A 25,580-nucleotide genomic window follows, 5' to 3' on the forward strand; every position below is an offset into this window, starting at 1 on the left:
TTTCAGACAACCCAGCTCCTTGCTTCCGGAGTCTGTATCACTTTTCTGTTCGTCTGAACTACTCTCCGTCACCTTATGTACGTTCTTGTACTTCTCCTGTGGAGATTTCTTGCTGCTGGTTTTCTTTCCCGACCTGCAGACTCTTGCTATGTGTCCTACTTTTCCACACTGTCTGCACCCTTTGTCCTTGAACCAGCAATCATTATGGTCGTGTGTTCTCCTGCCGCAGCGATAGCACTTCACTGTTCCGTATGACATTTCATTTGTGCCATATACTTGCGGTCACCGTTGTATCTCTGCTGCGCCCCGTGCTGCTGCTTCATGTGATACTGCAATGCTGAAAGCCTTGTCCAGCGTAAGATCCTTTTCTGATAGAAGCTGTTTCTGGGTTCCTTCACTTTGATGCCCACACACAAACTTGTCCCTTAAAGTATCTGCTAGTCCCGTTCCAAACTGGCAGTGTTTCGATAGCTTGCGCAGTTCTGTTAAATACTCAGCATTACTTTAATCTTTATGCTGGTTCCTTTTGTGAAACTTAAATCTTTCTGCTATCAGTAGCGGTGTGGGGTTTAAGTGGTCCTGTAGGATTGACACTATGTTTTCCAAATCATTTTCTTCTGGCTTCTCTGGGGTTACTAGGTTTCGTAGTAAGCCATACATTTTTGCATCCATTGAATTCAACAATACCGGCGCTTTCTTGTCATCTGGCACTTCATTTGCCTTGCAGTATACTTCTATGCGTTCGATATATGTCGTCCAATCTTCGACTTCATTGTCGAACGCTGTGATACTGCCACTCTTCGGCATTTTTGGGTGTGGTTAGACTGGCTTAAGATGGCGTCTCCCGCGCTTTCCTTTCTTCCCCGCTGCGGCTTAAAATGGCGTCTCCCGCTCTTTCCTTTCTTCCCCGCTGCTTCTTAAAATGGCGTCTCCCGCGCTGCTGCCAACGCCACTCTCGGCGGTCCTCGTGGCAAATGGCGACGCCCTGTGGGTTTCGTGCGCTGCTCCTGCGCTGCTGCCAATGCCGCTCTCTGCGGTCCTTGTGGCAATGGCAGCACCTCACGTTTTCCTGCGCGCCTCTCTCCCCCGGTGACGCTGCTCGGCCCTTGAACACCAGCTGCGCTCTGCGCATTTTCCTGTGCGCCTCTCTCCCCCGTTGACGCTGCTCGGCCCTTGAACACCGGCTGCGCTCTGCTCTCTCTCGCCTCTCTCCCCCGTTGACGCCGCTCGGTCCTGAACACTGGCTGCGCCCTGTGCACTCTACCCTCTCTCTCTCCCCCGTCGACGCTGCTCGGCCTTTTCCATGACGCTCGGTCGGCTCTAGCCGCCGCTGTCTGGGAAGGGTCTTCGCAGTACCTGTTGCCAGCCCATTTTGCTGGACCACCGTGACTGGAAATCTCGACAGCCTCCCCTGCGATGCTCAAATCTCCGCTGGATGACTGGGGGGTTGCCCGTGGTCGACGCCCGTGCTTCTGGACTCGGCCTTCTTCCACTGTTCTCCAGGAGCGAATCCCTGGGAGGTGATGCAGAGTTGCAGGTAGGTTCGAATCTGCTCGTCGCCAAAGTTAGATCCGTGTATCTTGATGTTGTGTCCTTCAATAATTAGACAACAAGACTGCAGGGAACGATTCAACAGGTGTTTACTGAATGAGGGTTACTCTTGAACTAACTGTACAGATCACTACTCAGGGTTTATATACAGGTGTGGTCACTGCCGGTACTACAGTATACAGAAGCTGTAAAAAGTAGTTCTCCCCTTAAAGGTACATACATTACAACTATCTCCAACAAGTGCACGTCTAACCACCTCCGCTTGACATTTAATAGCATTACCATCGCCGAATCCCCCACTATCAACATCCTGGGGGTCACAATTAACCAGAAACTTAACTGGACCAGCCACATAAATACTGTAGCAACAAGGGCAGGTCAGAGACTAGCTATTCTGCAGTGAGTCTCTCACCTCCCAACTCCACAAAGCCTTTCCACCATCTACAAGGCACAAGTATGGAGTGTGATGGAATACTCTCCACTTGCTTGGAGTGCAGCACCAACAACACAGGAGAAGCTCGACACCATCCAGGACATAGCAGCCCGCTTGATTGGCACCCCATCCACCACCTTAAACATTAATTTGCTCCACCACCGGCGTACCGTGGCTGCAGTGTGTACCATCTACAAGATGCATTAATGCAACTCACCAAGGCTTCTTCGGCAGCACCTCCCAAAACCGCGACCTCTTCCACCTAGAAGGACAAGGGCAGCAGGTGCATGGGAACACCACCACCTCCAAGTTCCCCTCCAAGTCACACACCATCCTGACTTAGAAGTATATCGTCACTGGGTCAAAATCCTGAAACTCCCTCCCTAACAGCAGTGTGGGAGTACCTTCACCACACGGTCTGCAGCGGTTCAAGAAGATGGCTCACCACCACCTTCTCGAGGGCAACTAAGGATGGGCAATAAATGCTGGCCTTGCCAGCGATGCCCAGATTCCATAAAAACAATTTTAAAAAAAGGTGGTTTTGAGCCGCCTTCTTCAACCACTGCAGTCTGTGCGGTGAAGGTTCTCCCACAGTGCTGCTAGGAAGGGAGTTCCAGGATTTTGACCCAGCGACGATGAAGGAACGGCAACATATTTCCAAGTCATGATGGTGTGTGACTTGGAGGGGAACTTGCAGGGGATGGTGTTCCCAGGTGCCTGCTGCCCTTGTCCTTCTAGACGGCAGAATTTACGGCTTTGGGAGGTGCTGTCGAACTTAAATCAAACTTAAATGAACAAAAATCAAAAATTCATTCTAACTGAAGGCTCGTGCATTGTGAGTGCAAAAGCAGGGAACTCGAGGCTGCAGAGCCACTGGCCCTCATTATAATATATGTAAATTCGTTCATTTGTGAACTCCACAGGTACAACATGGGAAGGGGAAAAATCTTCAAGGTGATTCATGGAGATTAAGTTTGGGGCGGATATGAAAAGGAATTAGCTTCTTCCCCATTTTGCTGTCAATAATAATTACACTGGTAGTGCAGAATTTCTGAATTTGCTCTCAGAGTCAGTGAGCACTGGTTGGGAGGCCCCTCAGGTACAAATCTGTTCACATGTGCAGCCTTCTGTAAACTAACACAGAAGAGACAAATGCTGGAATTGGGAAAAGCAGAGACAATGCCACCCTAGAGCCAAGTCTACCATCAGCCTTATGTGAGTCTGTGAACTTGCAGTATGCAGATATCGTGTGTTGGCAGTGTGCAAGATTTCACAATGTTTCTATGCTTTTGAAAAGTGGATGAACAGTTCCCAGAGAGCTGTGCATTTCCCACCTTCATGCTCCATCAAGCTTGCAGGGAAATGCTGATAGCCTACATTGGAAGGTAAGATTGTAAAAGCAGGCAAAGTGTGAGCTCGCTTACCTTAGCAACCCTTGGGAGATCAGCAAATGTCTCCCTCATCTACTCCTAGGGTCACTAAGCAGTGTGTAAGATGGGGGAAAGGAGGGAGCAGAGGAGGCAGAGACTGCCTTGATTTTGGACAAAGAATGTCCATGAACTCTTTGCATTTGTTATTAAAGATCACAATGGAGGCTGTGGGAAGGGAGCTCTGAAGAGGTGGTATGTGGTGGACGAGGAGAGTTTGCAGTGGTCCAGCACGACCCTGGAGTGTTGGGGATATTTGGTCACAGGGTGATGCCATGAAATGATCCAGAATGTGCTCCCCACCATGTGGAGGGCAAGAAAGTCCATCTAAATTTCTGGAGTTTTTCTTTGCCCTGGTTACACAAACTGACTCAATACCTATGGAAAAGCAAAGCGTAGATGAGATTGAAAAAGGCAGCTGGTTGTGTCCAAATATATTTTTCTCTCCTCTTCCAAATCTCCACGTTGCTCCTCGGAGACATCATGCACAGGGTCAACATTCATACGTATGTTGAGGGTTCCCAGCTCTCCCTCTTGACCATTTCACGTGACCGCCATGACGACCTTTGATCTTCAGCCTTCCGCCACAGTCTGGAAATACCACGAACCTCTCCTCCTCTTCATTTCTCTGCGCTGCTTTAAAAACATTCTCCATACCCATTTAAAAAAAAATATTGAGTCTGATCTCCTAATTTTCATATCAAGGTATGTTGAAGCCCTTCGAGATCTCTGCTCTCCTACAATGTTGGCAAACCTGATTTTCATCGGTCCACAATTGGCGATCGTACCTTCAGCTGCCTAGGCCCTAAGCTCTGGAATTCCCACACTAAGGCCGGAATTTTAATTGGGAGGCGGGTTGGGAGCGGTTAAAAAAATTTTTTTTTTAAAAGGGTTTTCAGAACGGTAGGTAGAAGGAGCAATTGTGGCTGTGTGAATGGAATGTGAGAATGAGTTATGTATGTATGTCCACATATATTCCTTTACGTATATGTATGTATGTTTTATATTGCTTTACTAATGTGTATGAATGTATGTTTTTAATTATGATTTTCCAATAAGTTACTTTCTCTGAAAGTCATAATTAAATAATACATTCATACACATAAGTAAAGGAATATATACATAACACGCAAAGGAATATATACAGACATACATACTTTCAGAAGCTCCATGATAAGAAATATCTTCCTCCGCAGCCTCTGTAGCAACTGTACCCATGCTTTTTTCATGTGTAAGTTGTAATGACTGGACCTCACTGAAAGCATTAATGAAAGCGGCGAATTATACTGCGCACGCGCTGCCTGTGCAGTCGCATGCGTTCTGCCTCTGAACCCCTTCGTTCAGAGGACAGGAAATGCCGGTTTTCCCCACATGCACTGTGCATGCTGAAAACCGGCATTTCATCCGGCCAGATGCGTAAGTACCCCAACCGTACTAGCGCATTTGGAAGGGAATTATTGGGCCAACATTTTACATGTCAATAAAATAAAAAATTTAACAATTGCACGACTTGCCCCCTCGCATCTGCGACTGAGGGTCCAAGGAGGTGCATTGCGCAAGAGGTCATCATCGGACGTATCCTCACACTGTTCCCTTTGGGGAACTGTATGAAGTGGTGGAAGGATTTATGGCCGTGATTAACGCTCATTCCGTGACCGTAACCATCTTTGAACCAGCCATTAGGGTGGTTAGTCCTATGGCGGGAGGGTTTTACGGGCTCCCACAACCCATCTGAGGGGGGGCGGCCACCAACACCCACGGACGCAAGTATCCCGCTGGATGTCCACCCAGAATTTAAAGTTGGAGCTCCGACTCCACTTGCCGGGACTGTCTGGAGTGGGGTTCAAAACCTTACTCCTTCTGGCCCAGCGGCGGGGATGCTTACTGCTACGCAAAAGGCCCACTCCGCACAAAAGGTGACACCCATACGTTTCCTGCGCCTTTTCCCTCCCCGTGATTGGAGCCCTATGCTGCCATTTCACGTTGCTAATCGGATTGGGCCTTTGCCATAGCGGTAGGATCACCGCCGCTGGGCCAGATCAGGGTAGGGTTTCGAACCCCGCTCCAGACAGTCCCGGCAAGTGGAGTCGGAGCTCCGGCTCTAAATTCTGGGTTGACATCCAGTGGGATATTTGCGTCCGTGGGTGTGGGTGGCCCCCCCTCCTTGTATAGCTTGTGGGAGCCCGTAAAACCCTCCCGCCATAGGACTAACCGCCCTAATGGCTGGTTCAAAGATGGTTACGGTCACGGAATGAGCGTTAATCACGGCCATAAATCCTTCCACCACTTCATACAGTTCCCCAAAGGGAACAGTGTGAAGACACGTATGACAACGACATTGCTAAATAAATAAATGGAATTAAAAAAATTCTTTTAGGGCTTTTAAAAGTCTTTAAATTGCTTTAATTCTCTTTAAAACTACTTCAGATTACTCAAAATAATGTAAACATTTTAAAAAGTTTATAAAAGTTACCAAAATCTTCAAAAAACTTCCAAAAACCTATTTAAACTGCTGCTTTGCATGTAAAAAAGCAAAGCAGCTTGACAGAAACATTGGGGGCGTGTCCAGTGAAACTGAGACCTCAAGGGGCATGTCTCACTTACACTGCACGCTCCTGGCTCCGCGCTGGCTGCACTCCTGGGCGGCGTGACGTCATACGCTGCCCGGGATTCTTCTTCTGGAAACACCAATTCCAGGCGTCCCTGGAGCTGATCGGCAGTAGCGCGGGGTAAGTGTAAATACGGGGCTTGCACGCGCTGCAAGCCCCGTTCTGGAATTTCTGGGCCATAGAGTCATAGAGTCATAGAGTTATACAGCACGGATAGAGGCCCTTCGGCCCATCGTGTCCGCGCCGGCCATCACGCCCTGTCTAATCTAATCCCATATTCCAGCATTTGGTCCGTAGCCTTGTATGCTATGGCATTTCAAGTGCTCATCCAAATGCTTCTTGAATGTTGTGAGGGTTCCAGCCTCCACAACCCTTTTGGGCAGTGAGTTCCAGACTCCAACCACCCTCTGGGTGAAAAAGTTCTTTCTCAAATCCCCTCTAAACCTCCCGCCCTTTACCTTGAATCTATGCCCCCTAGTTATTGACCCTTCTACTAAGGGAAAAAGCTCCTTAGTATCCATCCTATCTATGCCCCTCATAATTTTGTACACCTCAATCATGTCCCCCCTCAGCCTCCTCTGCTCCAAGGAAAACAAACCCAATCTGCCCAGTCTCTCTTCATAGCTGAAGCATTCCAGCCCTGGTAGCATCCTGGTGAATCTCCTCTGCACCCTCTCCAAAGCTATCACATCCTTCCTGTAGTGTGGCGACCAGAACTGCACACAGTATTCCAGCTGTGGCCTAACCAGTGTTTTATACAGCTCCATCATAACCTCCTTGCTCTTATATTCTATGCCTCGGCTAATGAAGGCAAGTATCCCATATGCCTTTTTTACCACCTTATCCACCTGTTCCGCCACCTTCAGGGATCTGTGTACTTGCACACCCAGATCCCTCTGACCCTCCGTCTTGCCTAGGGTCTTACCATTCATTGTGTATTCCCTTGCCTTGTTAGTCCCCCCAAAGTGCATCACCTCGCACTTTTCCGGGTTAAATTCCATTTGCCACTGCTCCGCCCATCTGACCAACCCATCGATATCGTCCTGCAGACTGAGACTACCCTCCTCGCTATTTACCACCCTACCAATTTTTGTATCATCCGCGAACTTACTGATCATACCTTTTACATTCATATCCAAGTCATTAATATAGACCACAAACAGCAAGGGACCCAGCACCGATCCCTGTGGTACCCCACTGGCCACAGGCTTCCAGTCACAAAAACAACCTTCGACCATCACCCTCTGCCTTCTGCCACTAAGCCAGTTTTTTATCCAACGTGCCAAGGCACCCTGGATTCCATGGGCTCTTACCTTCTTGACCAGTCTCCTGTGTGGGACTTCATCGAAGGCCTTACTGAAATCCATGTATACCACATCCACTGCGTTGCCCTCATCCACACACCTAGTCACCCCCTCAAAAAATTCAATCAAATTAGTCAGACATGATCTTCCCTTGACAAAGCCATGTTGACTATCCCTGATTAATCCTTGCCTCTCCAAGTGGAGACTGATTTTGTCCCTCAGAATTTTTTCCAATAATTTTCCCACCACTGATGTTAGGCTCACTGGCCTGTAGTTCCCCGGTTTTTCCCTACTCCCCTTCTTGAATAATGGAACTACATTAGCGGTTCTCCAGTCCTCTGGCACATCCCCTGTGGCCAGAGAGGTTCTGAATATGTGTGTTAGAGCCCCCGCAATCTCTTCCTTTGCCTCACACAGCAGCCTGGGATACATTTCGTCCGGGCCTGGGGATTTATCCATTTTTAGGCCTGCTAAAACCACCAATACCTCCTCCCTCTCGATGTTAATGTGTTCGAGCATATCACAGTCCCCCCGCCCTATTTCTATGTCTACATCGTCCCTCTCCATAGTGAAAACAGATGCAAAAAATTCATTTAGAACCCCTCCTACATCTTCCGGCTCCACACACCGATTGTCACTTTTGTCCCTAATGGGCCCTATTTTTTCCCTAGTTATCCTCTTACCCTTAATATACTTATAAAACATCTTAGGATTTTCCTTTATTTTGCTCGCCAGTGTTATTTCATGGCCCCTCCTTGATCTCCTAATTTCTTTTTTAAGTATCCCCCTGCACTTTTTGTACTCCTCTCGGGCTTCCTCCGTCTTTAGCCTTTTGTATCTGCCAAAAGCCCTCCTTTTTTTTCTAATCCATTCTCGTATATCCCCTGACATCCAAGGTTCCCTGTGGTTTTTGGAACCACCCTTGACCTTTACGGGAACATGTTGCCATTGTATGATCTCAATCTCCCTTCTGAAAGCCTCCCATTGCTCCGATGCGGATTTTCCTACAAGTAGCTGATCCCAGTCCATTTTGGCCAGATCCTGCCTTATCCTATTAAAATCGGCCTTCCCCCAATTTAGAACCTTTATTTCCGGCCCATCCCTGTCCTTTTCCTTGACCACCTTAAATCTCACCATATTATGGTCACTGTCACCAAAGTGCTCACCTACTAGCACTTCTTCCACTTGGCCGGCCACATTCCCTAGAATTAGGTCCAGTACCGCCCCCTCTCTTGTAGGACCTTCTACATGCTGGCTCAAAAAGCTCTCCTGGATGCACTTTAAGAATTCTACACCCTCTGTGCCTTTCACACTCTGACTATCCCAGTTAATATTGGGGAACTTGAAATCCCCCATTATTATTACCCTATTATTTGCACATTTCTCTGAGATTTGCCTACATATCTGTTCCTCTATCTCCCCCTGACTGTTTGGAGGCCTATAGTACACTCCCAGCAAAGTGGTTGCCCCCTTCTTGTTTTTAAGCTCCACCCATATGGCCTCATTAGAGGAACCTGCTAATATGTCATCCCTCCTTACTGCAGTAATTGACTCCTTTATAATATTGCTACACCCCCTCCTCTTATACCCCCCCTCTGTCTCGCCTGAAGATTCTGTACCCCGGAATATTGAGCTGCCAGTCTTGCCCCTCCCTCAACCATGTCTCCGTGATAGCAACAATATCATACTCCCATGTGTTTATCAACACCTTCAGTTCATCCACCTTATTTGCAAGACTCCTTGCATTAAAATAGATGCCATCCAGCCTTGCCCTTGTATATTTGCCCTGTCTACCAAGCTGACTTGTTTTTTTCTCTATAATTGGCAGCACATCACCCCCTATTTCAGCTCCCCTCTGTATCCCATCCCCCTGCCAAGTTAGTTTAAACCCCCCCCAACAGTGCTAGCAAACCTCCCCGCAAGGATATTTGTCCCGCTCTGGTTCAGGTGCAACCCGTCCGACTTGTACAAGTCCCACCTTCCCCAGAAGCAGGCCCAGTGATCCAGGAAAGTAAAACTCTCCCCCCTACACCAACTCTTTAGCCACGCATTCATCTGCTCTATCCTCCTATTCCTATACTCACTAGCACGTGGCACTGGGAGTAATCCAGAGATTACAGCCTTTGAGGTCCTGCTCTTTAATCTGTTACCTAGCTCCCTAAATTCTTGATGCAGGACCTCATCCCCCTTCCTACCTATGTCGTTGGTCCCAATGTGGACCACGACCTCTGCCTGCTCACCCTCCCCCTTAAGAATGCCCTGTAGCCGCACAGTGACATCCATGACCCTGGCCCCAGGGAGGCAACAAACCATCCTGGAGTCACGTTTGCGGCCACAGAAACGCCTATCTGTTCCCCTTACGATAGAATCCCCTACCTCTATTGCTCTCCCACTCTTTTTCCTCCCTTTCTGAGCAGCAGAAGCGTCCCTGGTGCCAGGAAGCTGGCTGCTGCTGCCTTCCCCTGGTGAGTCATCCCCCTCAACAGTATCCAACTTGGTATACCTGTTTGAAAGGGGGATGTCCGCAGGGGGCCCCTGCACTTCCTGCCTACCTCTGTTGCTCCGCCTGATGGTCACCCCCTGTGAAGCCCTACCCTGAGGCGTGAACAACTCGCTAAACGTGCTATCCACGACCCTCTCAGCATCGCGCATGCTCCAAAACTCATCCACCCGCAGCTCGAGCACCACAATGCGGTCTACAAGTAGCTGCAGCTGGATGCATTTCCCGCACACATGGTCACCAGGGACACTGGCAGCGTCCCTGACTTCGTCCCTGACTTCCCACATAGAGCAAGAGGAGCAGAACACGGGTCTGAGCTCTCCTGCCATGACTTACTCCTTTAATTAATCTAAAAATTTATTCAATACCCCAGTTACAGGTATACTCTAGGGCGCTTTATTTACCAACTGTCCTCACTACAACACAGAGCCCCTAGAAATTTAACACCACAGAATTCAAGCTTGTAATGAAAAGAGAGAAATACTCACCAACCAATCACTTACCTGCTCCCTGGTGACGTCACACCCCGATTACTTTTTACCTCTCTGCAACTTCTGAGCTCGCAGACTGGAGTTTGGTATGCCTCTCCTGGCCCCGCTGCCGCTTTTATTATCTCACCGCCGAGTCTCCCACAGGTCCCGCCTCTCGCTGCCTGCCGCCGCTGCTCTGAGGCCTCTCCTGGCCCCGCTGCCGCTTTTATTACCTCGCCGCCGAGTCTCCCACAGGTCCCGCCTCTCGCTGCCTGCCGCCGCTGCTCTGAGGCCTCTCCTGGCCCCGCTGCCGCTTTTATTACCTCGCCGCCGAGTCTCCCACAGGTCCCGCCTCTCGCTGCCTGCCGCCGCTGCTCTGAGTGCCTTGGGACGTTTTACTACATTAAAGGCGCTATATAAATACAAGTTGTTTTTGTACTATTCCATGATTCTAAAGACGCTATATCAATTCAAGTTGTTGTTTTTCGCTTTATGTATTTTTTCACTCTTTGTCAAGTGCCTTGGAACTTTCCTTTCATTAAAAGTGCTACATAAATGTAAGCATTTTTTGTTAACTCTTTGGGGGCTGAGTGAGAAACCACAATCCATTATAGTAAGTGTATCTATAGGAAAGTGACTTTTGCTCTTTGTTCTAAGCAGCTTCTTACTGGGAGTGCTGTGTCACTTCGGAAATGAATCATAACTAATAACTTACCTAGGAACATAGGAACAGGAGTAGGCCATTTAGCCCCTTGACCCTGTTCTGCCATTCAATTTGATTAGGCCGATCTGTGACCTAATTCCATAAATCCGCCTTTGCCCCATATCCCTTAATACCTTTGGTTAACAAAATGAATTCTCTACAGTTACAGTGTCAGTCGTGACAGAGTTGGTAGCACTCTTGCCTCTGAGTCAGAAGGTTGTGGGTTCAAGTCCCACTCCAGAGACTTGAGTTATAAAATCTAGACTGACACGTCAGTGCAGTACTGAGGGAGCGCTACACGGTTGGATCTGCTGTCTTTTGGATGAGATGTTAAAACGAGGCCACGTCTGCTCTCTCAGGTGGAAGTAAAAGATCCCGTGGCACTATTTTGAAGTTATCCCCGGTGTCCTGGCCAATATTTATCCCTCAATCAACATCACTAAAACAGATTATCTGGTGATTATCACATTGTTGTTTGTGGGAGCTTGCTGCCGCTGCTGTGTTTCCTACATTACAACAGTGACCACACTTCAAAAGTACTTCATTGGCTGTAAAGCACTTTGGGATGTCCCAAGGACCTGTAAGGTGCGATAGAAACACAGGTTTTTCTGTCTTTTTACACAGGTCTTTCTGTCTTTTTACACAGGTCTTTCTGTCTTTTTACACAGGTCGGAATGAGAAGTTGCTCTCTGATTTTAAAATGATTGTTCTCCTTCCTTGCAGGAAGCCAGAATTATATTTATTTTTTCCATCAGGAAGGCAACTTTGTATTGAAAGACCCGGACAATCCTGGAAATGGCTCCATTGTCTGGGAATGGAGACCACACTCAGGGCAACAAGCTACAAAGCAATTGGGAACTTTTCGCAGAGAAGACCAGCGGTGGGCGGTACGATGGAGCGAGGAGTACAATAATATACCAGGCATTTCTCAGAGGATACGTGAGGACTGGGGTACCCTTAATCTGAGAATCAGAAACCCCACCTTTGGACTTGCGGGATTGTTCACCTGGATTCAGACACAGCCCAGTAAGAAAATCCTGAAACAGTATGAAATATTTGGGATCAAAGGTAATTAGGACAAGGACAAGAAAGGTTTTAATAATATGATTTTCTGTGAGTAATGACACATATATTCCCAACAGAATGTTGGGATGATGTCATGATCCTCCAGTTCTATCACCCAGCCCAGAATGAATCTCTCATTAAAAACAGCCAGGTGGGTAAAAATCCTCTGTACATTAGAACTAGTGGATGCACTCAGGGCTAGTAATTTTGATTGTTCACATTAGCACAAGAGGCCAGATTCAGAGGAAGAGAGAGTTCTTTAGGGACTTTAGGGCTGGAGGAGGTTGCAGAAATAGGGAGCGGTGAGGTGATGAGGATTTAAACAGGAAGATAAGAATTTTATATTGAAGGTATTGGGGGACCAGGAGCCAATGTAGGTTGACAAGGACAGGAGTGATGGATAAGAGGGATTGGTGCACGATAGAATATGGGCAGATGATTTTTGGATGAGTTGAATGATAGAGGATAGAAGGCCGACCAGGGGATTGTCACATTTGGAGGTGTCAAATGTGTGGATGAGAGTTTAAGTAGCAGATGGTGGTGAGGCAGGGGAATAGGGTGGGTGATGTTATGGAGGTGGAAGTAGGAGATCTTTGTGATGTAGAGGATGTGGGGTCAGAAACTTAACACAGTGTCAAAGAGTCTGGTCCATCCCCAGACAATAGCCAGGGAGAGGGATGGAGCTGGTGGTGCTGGTATGAAATTCGTAGTGAGGGTTGAATGCGATGCCTTCGGCCTTCCGGAAATTACAGCTCATTGAAGACTAGATGTTAGACAAGCAATCTGACAGCACAGAGGCAATGGAAGGGTTGAGAGAGGTAGGGGAGAGGTAGAGCTCGGTGTCGTGAATATACATGGAAACTGACCCAATGGCCAGAATTTTGACGGCGCTCAGAGTGCAGGCTTGGAGGGGAGACCACTGTCAAAATCGCAAAGGTTGACAGTGGGTAGGAAACCCACTGTCAACCCGCCTCCAATCAACCTTCCCAAGTGTCAGGTCCCCGATTTGCACAGGGACCCAACACCTAGCGGCGGGAAGAGGATTATCGCCACTTAACTGCCTGTTAACAGGTACTTGATAGTTGTTAACAGGGCCATTTTCAATTTTGCCTCTTCTGCCTCGGATTTCCCAATGTCTGGACACCATGCCTGGTAAGTGTGGCGTGTCGTGAGCTTGCTGTAATGTTTCAGCATTGATGACAGCTGCTGAAGTGGTGTGAAGGATCCAATGGTGCACTGGTGAGTTTCAGAGGTAAGAAAATGTTGGGAAAATCCTTTTTAATGCATTTACACTTTTCTGTAGGTGACAAGTTTTGAATTGGATGTCTAGTCCCACCTCATTGGGAGAACCTCTCTCACCAGTGACAGATCGCTTCTGTTACCTCACCTGCAGCTGCCATCTGTCCTAGCCTAAGGAGGGAGTCACTGGAGAGCCTGGGTGCAAGAGTTCACCTTTGTACAGTGATTGTCAGTGTTTGCAGCACCTCAATGCTTTCAAACACTGAGAAATGAGTCATCAAAAATAAATTGTGCGTGGTCCCTTTAAGAAAACCAGCAGATGACGTGTCATCAAATGACATCATCTCACCGGCTTCCTCTTAATCGGTTGGCAAGCCAGCAGGGTGGGCTTAACAAGGTCAATCAATGTAAAATCACATCCGTGGGACGGATGCAGTTGGGGGTGGGACTGGAACCCGGAAACCAGCTGACCCGCTCCCAAGCCGCATCCATTTACAAAATCCTGGCAATGTCTTCGGATGATAACTTACTAAAATGGTACCAGGGATGAGGTTCTTCAGTTATGTGGAGAGGCTAGAGAAGCTGGGGTTGTCCTCCTTAGAGCAGAAAAGGTTGTAAGGGGTTGGGTTTTTGCCTGGTCAGTCAGCCGTGTGTCTGAGCTGTTCCAGCCCTGTGCGGTTCGAATCGCTTCCACTTTAGTTCTGGCTGCCGGACTTATTTCAGTAGCGATATAGACAAAATGAGACCAGTGGTTTGGTGCAAAGAAAGCCAATGTTTTATTGAAATGAAGAATGAATTGCTATACAGTGAGAATAATTATGAATACAGCACACTTTTACTTAACGGGGAGGAGAAACGGACACATCGAGGGAAAATTGACTAAAATTACAATTTAACAAAATTCCCCTTTAATTCCCACCCCTTATACTATCTAGGTTGCCTTGTAATGGGCCAGAAAGTTTATGCTCACCAGTCTACGATGTTGAAATGCCTGCTCCGTGCCCCTGCGGTCTGCCTTGGATTTTTCACCACATGAAGTGGAGATACCCCAGCAATTCAAAAGTAACTGCTGGTATTCCACTTCTTTGGGTGGGCTGTGATGGTCCTCTTGAAGGTAGGGCACTGGAGGCGAGGCAGTAGAGAGAGAGAGAATGGCTTCCTGAGGGGCTATCTTTATACCCCATTGGGAGCCCTTATATTCGCACCCAAATCTGGACGTATCTGGGTCACACAAAAGGGACCAATCTGTCCCCATTGACTGTAATGGGTTTGAATTCGTTTCCCATTCATTTGACTGGTTTGTGAATAGAGCTGTCCCAGTTTAAAAATGTCCCGCTGGTTTCTTGAGTGCTTGATAAACAAACCTTAATTGTTAGTGTAAACAATCCTTTGTCCTGTGGTTACATTTCAACTGCAACTAGATTGACAGCAATCACTTAAGCCCTTGAGTCAACACTGCTAAGAGTTTGTGTAAACAAACAATCCTTTGTTCCTTGTTGAAACTCCCTAACTGCAGTTGATTGACAGTTTCAATACTTCAGTACATCAGAAACTGGTATTTACTTCCAATCCTTTGTCATCCAGTGCTAGGAGATATTCAGACAGGCTGTCTTTCTTTTTTGCCATGAGGCCTGCTGCAGCCATCTTTGATGTAAAGTACATTCCAACCAGGTTTTCTTTAATGAAATAATCTTCGGGGGCTGCCGAAATTTTGCAAACCTTACAAGGTTAAGAGGAGATTTGATGGAGGTGTTCAAAATCATGAGGGAGCCAAAAGGGACAAGTGGGCACTATCTGGGAAATGTTCATAGTCAGCACTGGGCATGGCTGGTCAGCATTTGCTTGACTGTGTCTGTTTGTAGTAAAAAAAATTCTGAATGCAATAATTCAGAAAGTTTATGGAAAGCTATGCTACACGTCATTGATCTGTTTTTACAGTTGAGACAGATTCGCAGAGGCCTGTAATGGGCAGTGACATCACCCTCAGTTGTACCATCTCCAGACTCTCAGATACCGTCAGTCTTCACTGGAAACCAAGAGACTCATCTCAGCAGAACAGGAGGAACAACACTGATGAGATCCATCTGAATAATACGGTTTATCTGATAGTCAGACACGTTGGAGCAGAAAATCAGAATTTGTACACATGGGAAGTGCAGGAAAATGACTCCATTGTTCTCACTGGAAACACAAATGTTGATGTGGATCAGAGTAAGTCCAGAGCTAGCTTGCATTAGGTGTTAAATAGTTACTGATATAAAACTGTTACTCACAAAGTACAGTGAGCACAGGCACCACTGTGGGCTTTTACTGCAGAATGTGGTCCTTGTTTTTGCCCTGGAACATGGGTGTAAATATAAAATGGTGACATTAAGAGCTGATGTGAACAACCAGGTGAACTCATTGGATTCACTTCAATTCACATGTATGAATCAAAAAGAATAAATTCTATCAATCTATAAAAGCAACTGCCATTCCAGTCTATTTTGGAATAGAGAAATACAAACAAATTAAATGATCCCAACACAGGTGTTACAAGATTCGGGTCTTTCCTGAGACATTCTCTTGGGTACAGTGGTGTTGCTCACTCACAAACCTGGCCTGAGTGTCTTACATTTAGGGATGTTCTCATACTGCCCAATATCTGACTATATGACAGCATAAGCTAAGGGTATAAGAGTAAGACCTCCTTGTGATCTGAACTGGATATTTGTGTCTATCGTACGTGTACTTCTTTAGTCTCTTTGATAATGGTCCAACAAAAAGCCTTTGGTGAGACAAGGCCAGTAATAAATTGTGAAAATGCTTTAGTTCACAGCAAGTGAAGATACAGAAAGTTATGGTCAGAGACACTTACTTCAATCAGTATAAACGGTCTTTGTGTACAAGAACAAAATAACAAACACATTGTACTTTCCCACACCAGTGGGTCAACTACTTAAGTTAAATAAATTAACTCCTAACTATCCTCTTACATACTAAATTTCTGAGCCTGGCCCAAGCTTGCCCTTGCAGCTTTATGTATCAAGGCAGACTGATGTTGCACCCTTTGATCGACTGGCCGGATTGCCTACATCTCTATCTCTATTTTATCTCCTTCTGGGGCTGAGGCTGGGGCTGCAGCTAGGACTGGGGTTGGGGCTGGGGCTGGGGCTGGGGCTGGGGTTGGGGTTGGGGCTGGGGCTGGGGCTGGGGCTGGAGCTGGGGTTGGGGTTGGGGCTGGGTTTGGGGCTGGGGTTGGGGCTGGGGTTGGGGCTGGGGCTGGGGCTGAGGCTGAGGCTGGGGTTGGGGCTGGGGTTGGGGTTGGGGCTGGGGCTGAGGCTGGAGCTGGGGCTGGGGCTGGGGCTGGGGTTGGGGTTGGAGCTGGAGCTGGGGCTGGGGCTGAGTCTGGAGCTGGGGCTGGGGCTGGGGCTGGGGCTGAGGCTGGGGCTGGGGCTGGGGCTGGGGCTGGGGCTGAGCCTGGAGCTGGGGTTGGGGTTGGGGCTGAGGCTGGAGCTGGGGTTGGGGTTGGGGTTGGGGCTGGGGCTGGGGTTGGGGCTGGGGCTGAGGCTGGGGTTGGGGCTGGGTTTGGGGTTGGAGCTGGGGTTGGGGCTGAGGCTGGGGTTGGGGCTGGGGTTGGGGTTGGAGCTGGGGCTGAGGCTGAGGCTGGGGTTGGGGTTGGTGCTGGGGCTGGGGCTGGGGTTGGGGCTGGGGTTGGGGTTGGAGCTGGGGCTGGGGCTGAGGCTGGGGTTGGGTCTGGGGTTGGGGTTGGGGTTGGAGCTGGGGTTGGGGCTGGGGCTGGGGCTGGGGCTGGAGCTGGGGTTGGGGCTGCGGCTAGGGCTGGGGTTGGGGCTGGGGCTGGGGCTGGAGCTGGGGCTGGAGCTGGGGCTGGGGCTGAGGCTAGGGTTGGGGCTGGGGTTCGGGTTGGAGCTGGGACTGGGGCTGAGGCTGTGGTTGGGGCTGGGGTTGGGGTTGGAGCTGGGGCTGAGTCTGGAGCTGGGGTTGGGGTTGGGGCTGGATCTGGGGCTGGGTTTGGGGCTGGGGCTGGGGCTGGAGCTGGGGTTGGGGCTGCGGCTAGGGCTGGGGTTGGGGCTGTGGCTGGGGCTGGAGCTGGGGCTGAGGCTAGGGTTGGGGCTGGGGTTTGGGTTGGAGCTGGGACTGGGGCTGAGGCTGTGGTTGGGGCTGGGGTTGGGGTTGGAGCTGGGGCTGAGTCTGGAGCTGGGGTTGGGGTTGAGGCTGGATCTGGGGCTGGGTTTGGGGCTGGGGTTGGGGCTGGGGTTGGTGTTGGAGCTGGGGCTGAGGCTGGGGCTGGAGCTGGGGTTGGGGTTGGGGCTGGGGCTGGGGCTGGGGCTGAGGCTGGAGCTGGAGCTGGGGCAGAGGCAGGGGCTGGGGCTGAGGCTGGAGCTGGGGCTGGGGCTGGGGCTGGGGCTGGGGCTGAGGCTGGGGCTGGGGCTGGAGCTGGGGCTGAGGCTGGGGCTGGGGTTGGGGCTGGGGCTGAGGCTGGGGCTGGGGCTGGAGCTGGGGTTGGAGCTGAGGCTGGAGCTGGGGTTGGGGTTGGGGCTGAGGCTGGAGCTGGGGTTGGGGTTGGGGCTGGGGCTGAGGCTGGTGTTGGGGCTGAGGCTGGAGCTGGGGTTGGGGCTGGGGTTGGGGCTGGGGCTGGGGCTGGGGCTGGAGCTGGGGCTGGAGCTGGAGCTGGGGCTGGGGTTGGGGCTGGGGCTGGGGTTGGGGTTGGGGCTGTGGCTGGAGCTGGGGTTGGGGTTGGGGCTGGGGCTGGGGCTGGGGTTGGGGCTGGGGCTGAGGCTGGGGCTGGAGCTGGGGCTGGGGCTGAGGCTGGGGTTGGGGCTGGGTTTGGGTTTGGAGCTGGGTCTGGAGCTGGGTTTGGGTTTGGTGCTGGGGTTGGGGCTGAGGCTGGAGCTGGGGTTGGGGTTGGGGCTGGGGTTGGGGTTGGGGCTGGGGTTGGGGTTGGAGCTGGGGCTGGGGCTGGGGCTGGGGCTGGGGTTGGAGCTGGGGCCTGGGTTGGGGCTGGGGTTGGGGTTGGGGTTGGGATTGGAGCTGGGGCTGGTGCTAGGGCTGGGGCTGGGGTTGGGGCTGGGGCTGGAGCTGGGGTGGGGTTGGGGCTGAGGCTGGAGCTGGGGTTGGGGCTGGGGCAGGGGCTGAGACTGGGGTTGGGGCTGGGTTTGGGGTTGGAGCTGGGGCTGAGGCTGGGGCTGGGGCTGGGGTTGGGGTTGGGGCTGAGGCTGGAGCTGGGGTTGGGGCTGGGGCTGGGGCTGGGGTTGGGACTGGGGCTGAGGCTGGGGCTGGAGCTGGGGCTGGAGCTGAGGCTGGGGTTGGGGCTGGGGTTGGGGTTGGAGCTGGCACTGAGGCTGGAGCTGGGGTTGGGGTTGGGGCTGGGGCTGAGGCTGGAGCTGGGGTTGGGGCTGGGGCTGGAGCTGGGGCTGGGGCTGGGGCTGAGGCTGGGGCTAGGGTTGGTGCTGGGGTCTGGGCTGAGGCTGGAGCTGGGATTGGAGCTGGGGCCTGGGTTGGGGCTGGTGTTGGGGTTGGAGCTGGGGCTGGGGTTGGGGCTGGGGTTGGGATTTGGGGCTGAGGCTGGAGCTGGGGCTGGGGTTGGGGTTCGAGCTGGTGTTGGGGCTGAGGTTGGGGTTGGGGCTGGGGTTGGTATTGGGGTTGGAGCTGGGGTTGGGGCTGAGGTTGGGGTTGGGGTTGGGGCTGGTGTTGGGGCTGGTGTTGGTGTTGGGGCTGAGGCTGGAGCTGGGGCTGGGGTTGGGGCTGGGGTTGGGGCTGGGGCCTGGGTTGGGGTTGGGGTTGGGGTTGGAGCTGGGGCTGGGGCTGGGGCTGGGGTTGGGATTGGAGCTGGGACTGGTGCTAGGGCTGGGGATGGGGTTTGGGGCTGAGGCTGGAGCTGGGGTTGAGATTGGGGTTGGAGCTGGGGTTAGGGCTGGGGTTGGGGCTGAGGTTGGGGTTGGGGTTGGAGCTGGGGCTGGGGCTGGGGCTGCGGCTGGAGCTGGGGTTGGGGTTGTGGTTGGGGTTGGGGCTGGGGCTGTAGCTGGGGTTGGGGTTGGGGTTGAGTTTGGGGTTGGGGTTGGGGCTGAGGCTGGGGTTGGGGTTGGGGTTGGGGTTGAGTTTGGAGTTGGGGTTGGGGCTGCGGTTGGAGCTGGAGTCTGGGCTGTGGCTGGGGCTGGGGTTCGTGCTGGGGTTGGAGCTGGGGCCTGGGTTGGGGCTGGGGTTGGAGCTGGGGCCTGGGTTGGGGCTGGGGTTGGTGTTGGAGCTGGGGCTGGGGCTGGGGCTGGGGTTGGGATTGGAGCTGGGGCCTGGGTTGGGGCTGGGGTTGGGGTTGGAGCTGGGGCTGGTGCTAGGGCTGGGGTTGGGGTTGGGGCTGAGGCTGGAGCTGGGGTTGGGATTGGGGTTGGAGCTGGGGTTGGGGCTGTGGGTGGTGTTGGGGCTGAGGCTGGAGCTGGGGCTGGGGTTGGGTTTCGAGCTGGTGTTGGGGCTGAGGTTGGGGTTGGGGTTGGGGCTGGAGGTGGGGCTGGAGGCTGGAGCTGCGGCTGAGGCTGGAGCTGTGGTTGGGGTTGGGGTTGGGATTGGTGTTGGGGCTGGGGCTGGAGCTGGGGCTGTAGCTGGGGTTGGTGTTGGGATTGGGGTTGAGTTTGGGGGTGGGGTTGGGGCTGATGCTGGGGTTGGGGTTGGGGTTGGGGTTGAGTTTGGGGTTGGGGTTGGGGCTGTGGCTGGGGCTGGGGTTGGAGCTGGGGTATGGGCTGGGGCTGGGGCTGGGGCTGGGGTTGGAGCTGGGGCCTGGATTGGCGCTGGGGTTGGGGTTGGAGCTGGGGCCTGAGTTGGGGCTGAGGTTGGGGTTGGAGCTGGGGCTGGGGCTGGGGCTGGGGTTGGGATTGGAGCTGGGGCCTGGGGTTGGGGTTGGAGCTGGGGCTGGTGCTAGGGCTGGGGTTGGGGTTGGGGCTGAGGCTGGAGCTGGGGTTGGGATTGGGTTTGGAGCTGGGGTTGGGGCTGAGGTTGGGGTTGGGGTTGGGGCTGGGGTTGGTGTTGGGGCTGAGGCTGGAGCTGGGGCTGAGGTTGGGGTTCGAGCTGGGGTTGGGGCTGAGGTTGGGGTTGGGGCTGGAGTTGGGGCTGGAGTTGGGGCTGGGGCTGGAGCTGCGGCTGAGGCTGGAGCTGTGGTTGGGGTTGTGGTTGGGATTGGTGTTGGGGCTGGGGCTTGAGCTGGGGTTGGGGTTGGGGTTGGGGTTGAGTTTGGGATTGGGGTTGGGGCTGAGGCTGGGGTTGCGGTTGGAGCTGGGGCTGGGTCTTGGGTTGAGGCTTGGGCTGGGACTGGGGCTGGGCAAAAAAAAAGAAAAATAATACGGCACGGGCTAATGGGCCACATGGCCTACTTCTGTGTTGTAACCATTCTATGATTCTATGATTCTGTTAACAGCCGAGGGGACCAAAGATGCCCATCACAATGGGTATGAGGCATGTATTGCTAATCGATTGCTGAGACAGTTTAACAAATTGATTATCTACCCACGGGGAAACAACATCAATTTGACGGGGGCCATGTTTGAGGCTGATGGACTTTGTAGCACAACCCAGCGTTTAAACAATAGGCAGCCTGGGCCGGCAGCCAGTGTATCCGGGTCCCAGCCGATTCCCCTGTCCCAGTGCTGCACTCCCAGCTGGCTTATGCAAGGAGGGCGCTGAATGGCCCTGTGGGAATTCAGAACATCTGTATCTCAGCAGCTATATAAATCTAACACCTTGTTTCCTGTCTCTCTATTTCAGATTTACGCAGTAAGAGTTACACACTTTATCGGTCAGGCACAGCTCACAGTGAACTCTCCCTGATTTGTGAAGCTGAATCTGAGATCATTAAAACTAAATGGACTTGGAGGTCACGTCATTTTCAGAATCAAAAGAAAGAAATAGCTTCCACTTTCAGATCTAAGCCCTTTGATGTAAACAGGACCTACTTTGGGAGTCGACTGGTGCCCACAGTGGGAAATTTCAATGGCAAGAACTTCAGTGTGAGGATTGTCCCCGTACTGTTTGAAGATGCAGGAGTTTACACTTGCTCTCTGGGGTTATTTAATTATGTGACCATTAAACTAATCACAGTTAAAGGTAGGAGACAGAATGTTGCCGTTGTTTTCATTGATAAAGTCGGGTAGAGTTTCCGTTTTGGGTACAATCGGCGATTCTGGCGCAAGTTTCACTCAAAATTCCACTCATTTTGAAAAGTTTCCACTCAAACCCATTTACATATTACATATCGCCGAATCATTCGGTTGATTTGCGCCTTCCATTAGCACTCTACAAGGCAACTAGCGCCCGGGTATTTGCAGGGAAATTGATGGGACTGAAGGCCGATAAATCCCCAGGGCCTGATAATCTGCATCCTAGGGTACTTAAGGAAGTGGCCCTAGAAATAGTAGATGCATTGCTGATCATCTTCCAACATTCGATGGAATCTGGAACAGTACCCATGGATTGGAGGGTAGCTAATGTTACCCCACTATTCAAAAAAGGTGGTAGAGAGAAAACGGGGAATTACAGACCGGTAAGCCTGACATTGGTAGTGGGGAAAATGCTAGAGTCCATTATAAAAGATGTAATAGCAGAGCACTTGGAAAACAGTGACAGGATCGGACAAAGTCAACATGAATTCACAAAAGGTAAATCGTGCTTGACTAATCTACTGGAATTTTTTGAGGATGTAACTGGTAAAATAGATAAGGGAGAACCAGTGGATGTGGTGTATCTGGACTTTCAGAAGGCCTTCAATAAGGTCCCGCATAAGAGATTAGCATGTAAAGATAAAGCACATGGGATTGGGGGCAAGGTATTGACTTGGATAGAGAACTGGTTGGCAGACAGAAAGCAAAGAGTTGGAATAAACGAGTCTTTTTCCGAATGGCAGGCAGTGACTATTGGGGTACTGCAGGGATCGGTCTTTGGACCCCAGCTATTCACAATATATATAAATGATCTGGACAAGGGAACTAGATGTAATATCTCCAAATTTGCAGATGACACAAAGCTGGGTGGGCGTGTGTGCTGTGAGGAGGATGTCGAGAAACTACAGGATGATTTGGACATGTTGTGTGATTGGGCAGAAACATGGCAGATGCAATATAACGTGGATAAGTGTGAGGTTATCCACTTTGGTGGCGAAAACTGGAAGGCAGATTACTATCTAAATAGCAATAAATTGGGAGAAGGGGAAGTGCAACGAGACCTGGGTGTCCTTGTGCACCAGTCGCTGAAGGTATGCATGCAGGTGCAGCAGGCGGTTAAGAAGGCAAATTGTATGTTGGCATTCTTGTAATGATATCAGCAAATAGTGATTGTATTTGCCTGTTTGATTGCTTATGCCTGACCAGCAGAGGGCATGTGACAGAGACAAGCAGTTTAGTTTTAGTTTCATTTTAGATGGATCACTAGCATGGTGTCTCCTGAAATGCTATATAAAGAGTTGAACAGACTTTAGATTAAAAGACATTGGCCTAGAAATTCAGTCGCGTTTGCGCCCACTTATGGGCTATAGAGTGGTTTGCGCCGGAAGTTTTTTCGTGCCCGAAATTCAGTTGGTCCGTAACATCGACGTTAGCTGGTAGCGCTGCGCCGGCACCGATGACGTCATCGGTGTGCGCAGCGCCCCGGTTCCAATGCAATTCCGGTCCGACCGCCAAATTCAGTTGCGGCCGCCTCTCCCGTGGCGGCCGCAAACAGCGTTTGCAAAACGGTGCCTTGCAGCTCCGAGAGGCCGGCGCATAAAGGTGGAGGGGCGGCCGGCCGCATTCCCGGCGGCCGCCTGGCCGCACCTCCCTCCCCGGACTCCTGCACCACCCCCCCGCGGCATTGGTGTGTGACTCCCGCGAGCCCGGCACTTCTCCGTGGTGCCGGGCTCATTTGCCGGGGGAATCCAGCGGCGATCTCACGGCTGCAGGCAGCTCCTCCTTAAGAGAAGGAGGAGGCCTGCATTACCCCAGCCTGCCGCACCGCATCGGGTGCCGCAGCGGCAGCTGGACGCCTGAAACTGACATTCTTCGCCCCAAACGAGGCGGCCAAACCCTCCAATAGCGCCCGCCTCCGTGTTGGGGCGGAGCAACTGAATTTCAGGCGGGCGCTACAGGAATCCGGGCAAGCGCTAAATTTCGGGCGCTACAGACCTGGCGAAGCTATACCTAATTTCTAGACCATTCTCTTTCATAAATGTCTCGTCATTGAACCCACAAAGAAATCAATACATGGTGTCAGAAGTGACTGAAAGAGATGAAGAGGAAAAATCTGAAGTTTAATCAGCTCTCCACATATTAGCAAGCCAAAAGAGAACATCGTTACTTACCATTGGAGAATAGCTAACGAAGTGAAAAAATGGAAGGTTTACACCCACCGGCGGAGCTTCAGTTGACGGGTAATGTGGCTGAAATTTGGAGGAGATTCAAACAACGTGTGGGGTTGTATTTAGCGGCAATCGGAGCTGACGAGAAAAGTGATAAAAAGAAATTGTCAGTGTTCTTACATGTCATGGGTGATGAAGCGCTGGAGGTGTATAATAACTTCACATTCGCTGCTGATGGAGACAAAATAAAGCTAGATAAAATAATGGAACAGTTTGAGGCCTACTGCATACCTAAACGTAACGTGACGTTTGAGAGGCACAGATTTTTCACATGTGTACAGAAAATGGGTGAGACTATTGATCAGTATGTGACTGAACTGAGAAACCGAAGCAAAACATGTGAATTTGGGGGACTGACAGACTCGCTGATGAAAGACAGACTGGTGTGTGGTATTCCAGATAATGGTCTAAGGGAACGACTGCTAAGAGAGCAAGATCTAGACCTGGGAAAAGCCATAGCACTGTGTAGGGCTACAGAGGCTGCGAGGTCGCAGGCAAAGGAGCTGTTCAGTGACAATAGCTGCAACGTGGATGCAGTGAGAAAGAACGGACACAAACCGTTTAACAAAAAGAGCGCCAATGTGAAAAAAGAGGCGTGGCCAGCGAACGAAAATGAAAGGGGCAATCGAAAGTCATGTAGTCGATGCGGTACACAGCATACACCAAGAAAGTGTCCAGCATATGGTAAAACATGCAATAGTTGCAACAAAAACAACCATTATGCCCGTTGCTGTAAGAACCAAGCGCAACAAAGCAAGGTCCATACAGTAGATGAAAGCGAGATAGAGGAGTTCTATGTAGATGTTGTGTCTGAAAACAAAGAAGAAAAAAGAGACTGGATGTTGACACTAAAAGTGAATGACATACACATTCCATTTAAATTGGATACTGGAGCACAAGTTAATGTGATATCAGAGACTGATTTTAAGAAAATTAGACCCAGACCAAAGATACATGGAATAAAAGTGAAAGTGACAGGATACTCAGGTACTGATATACCAGTGAAAGGAAGATGCATTGTCAAAGTGACACACAAGGACAGAGAGCACACGCTAGCGTTAATCGTGGTGCCAAAGGATGTGCAAGCCATACTAGGTTTAAAAGCCTGTGAGAGACTGAACCTGGTAAAGAGAGTCCTCATTGTGGAAAGCGAAGGAGAGACAGTCTATGATGAACTCATGAAAGAGTACAATGACCTATTTAAGGGTCTAGGCTGCATTCCAGGAGAACACACGATCAGTGTAGATAAAATTATGACACCGGTCATACATCCATGCAGAAAAGTTCCATTTGCTCTTCAAAAGCAACTGAAGGCAGAGTTGGACAGGATGGAAAGCCTGAACGTGATTCAGAAGATAGATGAGCCAACTGAGTGGGTGAGTTCCCTCATTGTTGTGGACAAAAAGAATGGAAAGCTCAGAATTTGCCTGGATCCAAGAGATCTAAACAGAGCAATAAAGAGAGAGCACTTCAAGCTTCCTACACGTGAGGAAATCATGGCACAGTTTGCAAATGCAAAGTATTTCAGCAAGTTAGATGCATCATCAGGATTTTGGCAGATGAAATTGGACGAAGCAAGTTCAAGACTGTGCACGTTCAACAGTCCATTTGGCAGATACAGATTCCTAAGGTTACCATTTGGCATTGCCTCAGCTCCTGAAGTGTATCACAAAATTATCCATATGATCTATGAGCACCTGGAGGGAGTTGATACATCAATGGATGACATTATAGTATGGGGAACCACGAGAACTGAGCATGACGAGAGACTGAAAAAAGTGCTGGAAGCAACAAGGAAAACAAACCTGAAGCTGAATAGAGAGAAATGCCAGCTCGGGGTGACAGAACTGACATTGGTGGGAGACATCCTTAGCAGTGAGGGCATCAGACCAGATCCCAGAAAGGTGTCC

General features: G+C 50.7%; 1 protein-coding gene across 1 annotated transcript in view; it reads left to right on the plus strand.

The window, feature by feature from the left end:
* Positions 1–25,580, plus strand: part of LOC147114249 (uncharacterized) — a 101,800-nt gene that overhangs the window by 38,883 nt on the left and 37,337 nt on the right. Inside the window, exons 7-9 of the mRNA XM_085996194.1 lie at positions 11,721–12,065; positions 15,240–15,512; positions 21,051–21,389. Coding sequence (XP_085852320.1) covers positions 11,721–12,065; positions 15,240–15,512; positions 21,051–21,389 — 957 coding nt within the window. The remainder of the gene's footprint in view (positions 1–11,720; positions 12,066–15,239; positions 15,513–21,050; positions 21,390–25,580) is intronic.

This window comes from Somniosus microcephalus, chromosome 8 (assembly GCF_052327205.1).
Source record: "Somniosus microcephalus isolate GS21.2 chromosome 8, FLI_Smic_1.0, whole genome shotgun sequence".
Taxonomy (NCBI): Eukaryota; Metazoa; Chordata; class Chondrichthyes; order Squaliformes; family Somniosidae; genus Somniosus; species Somniosus microcephalus.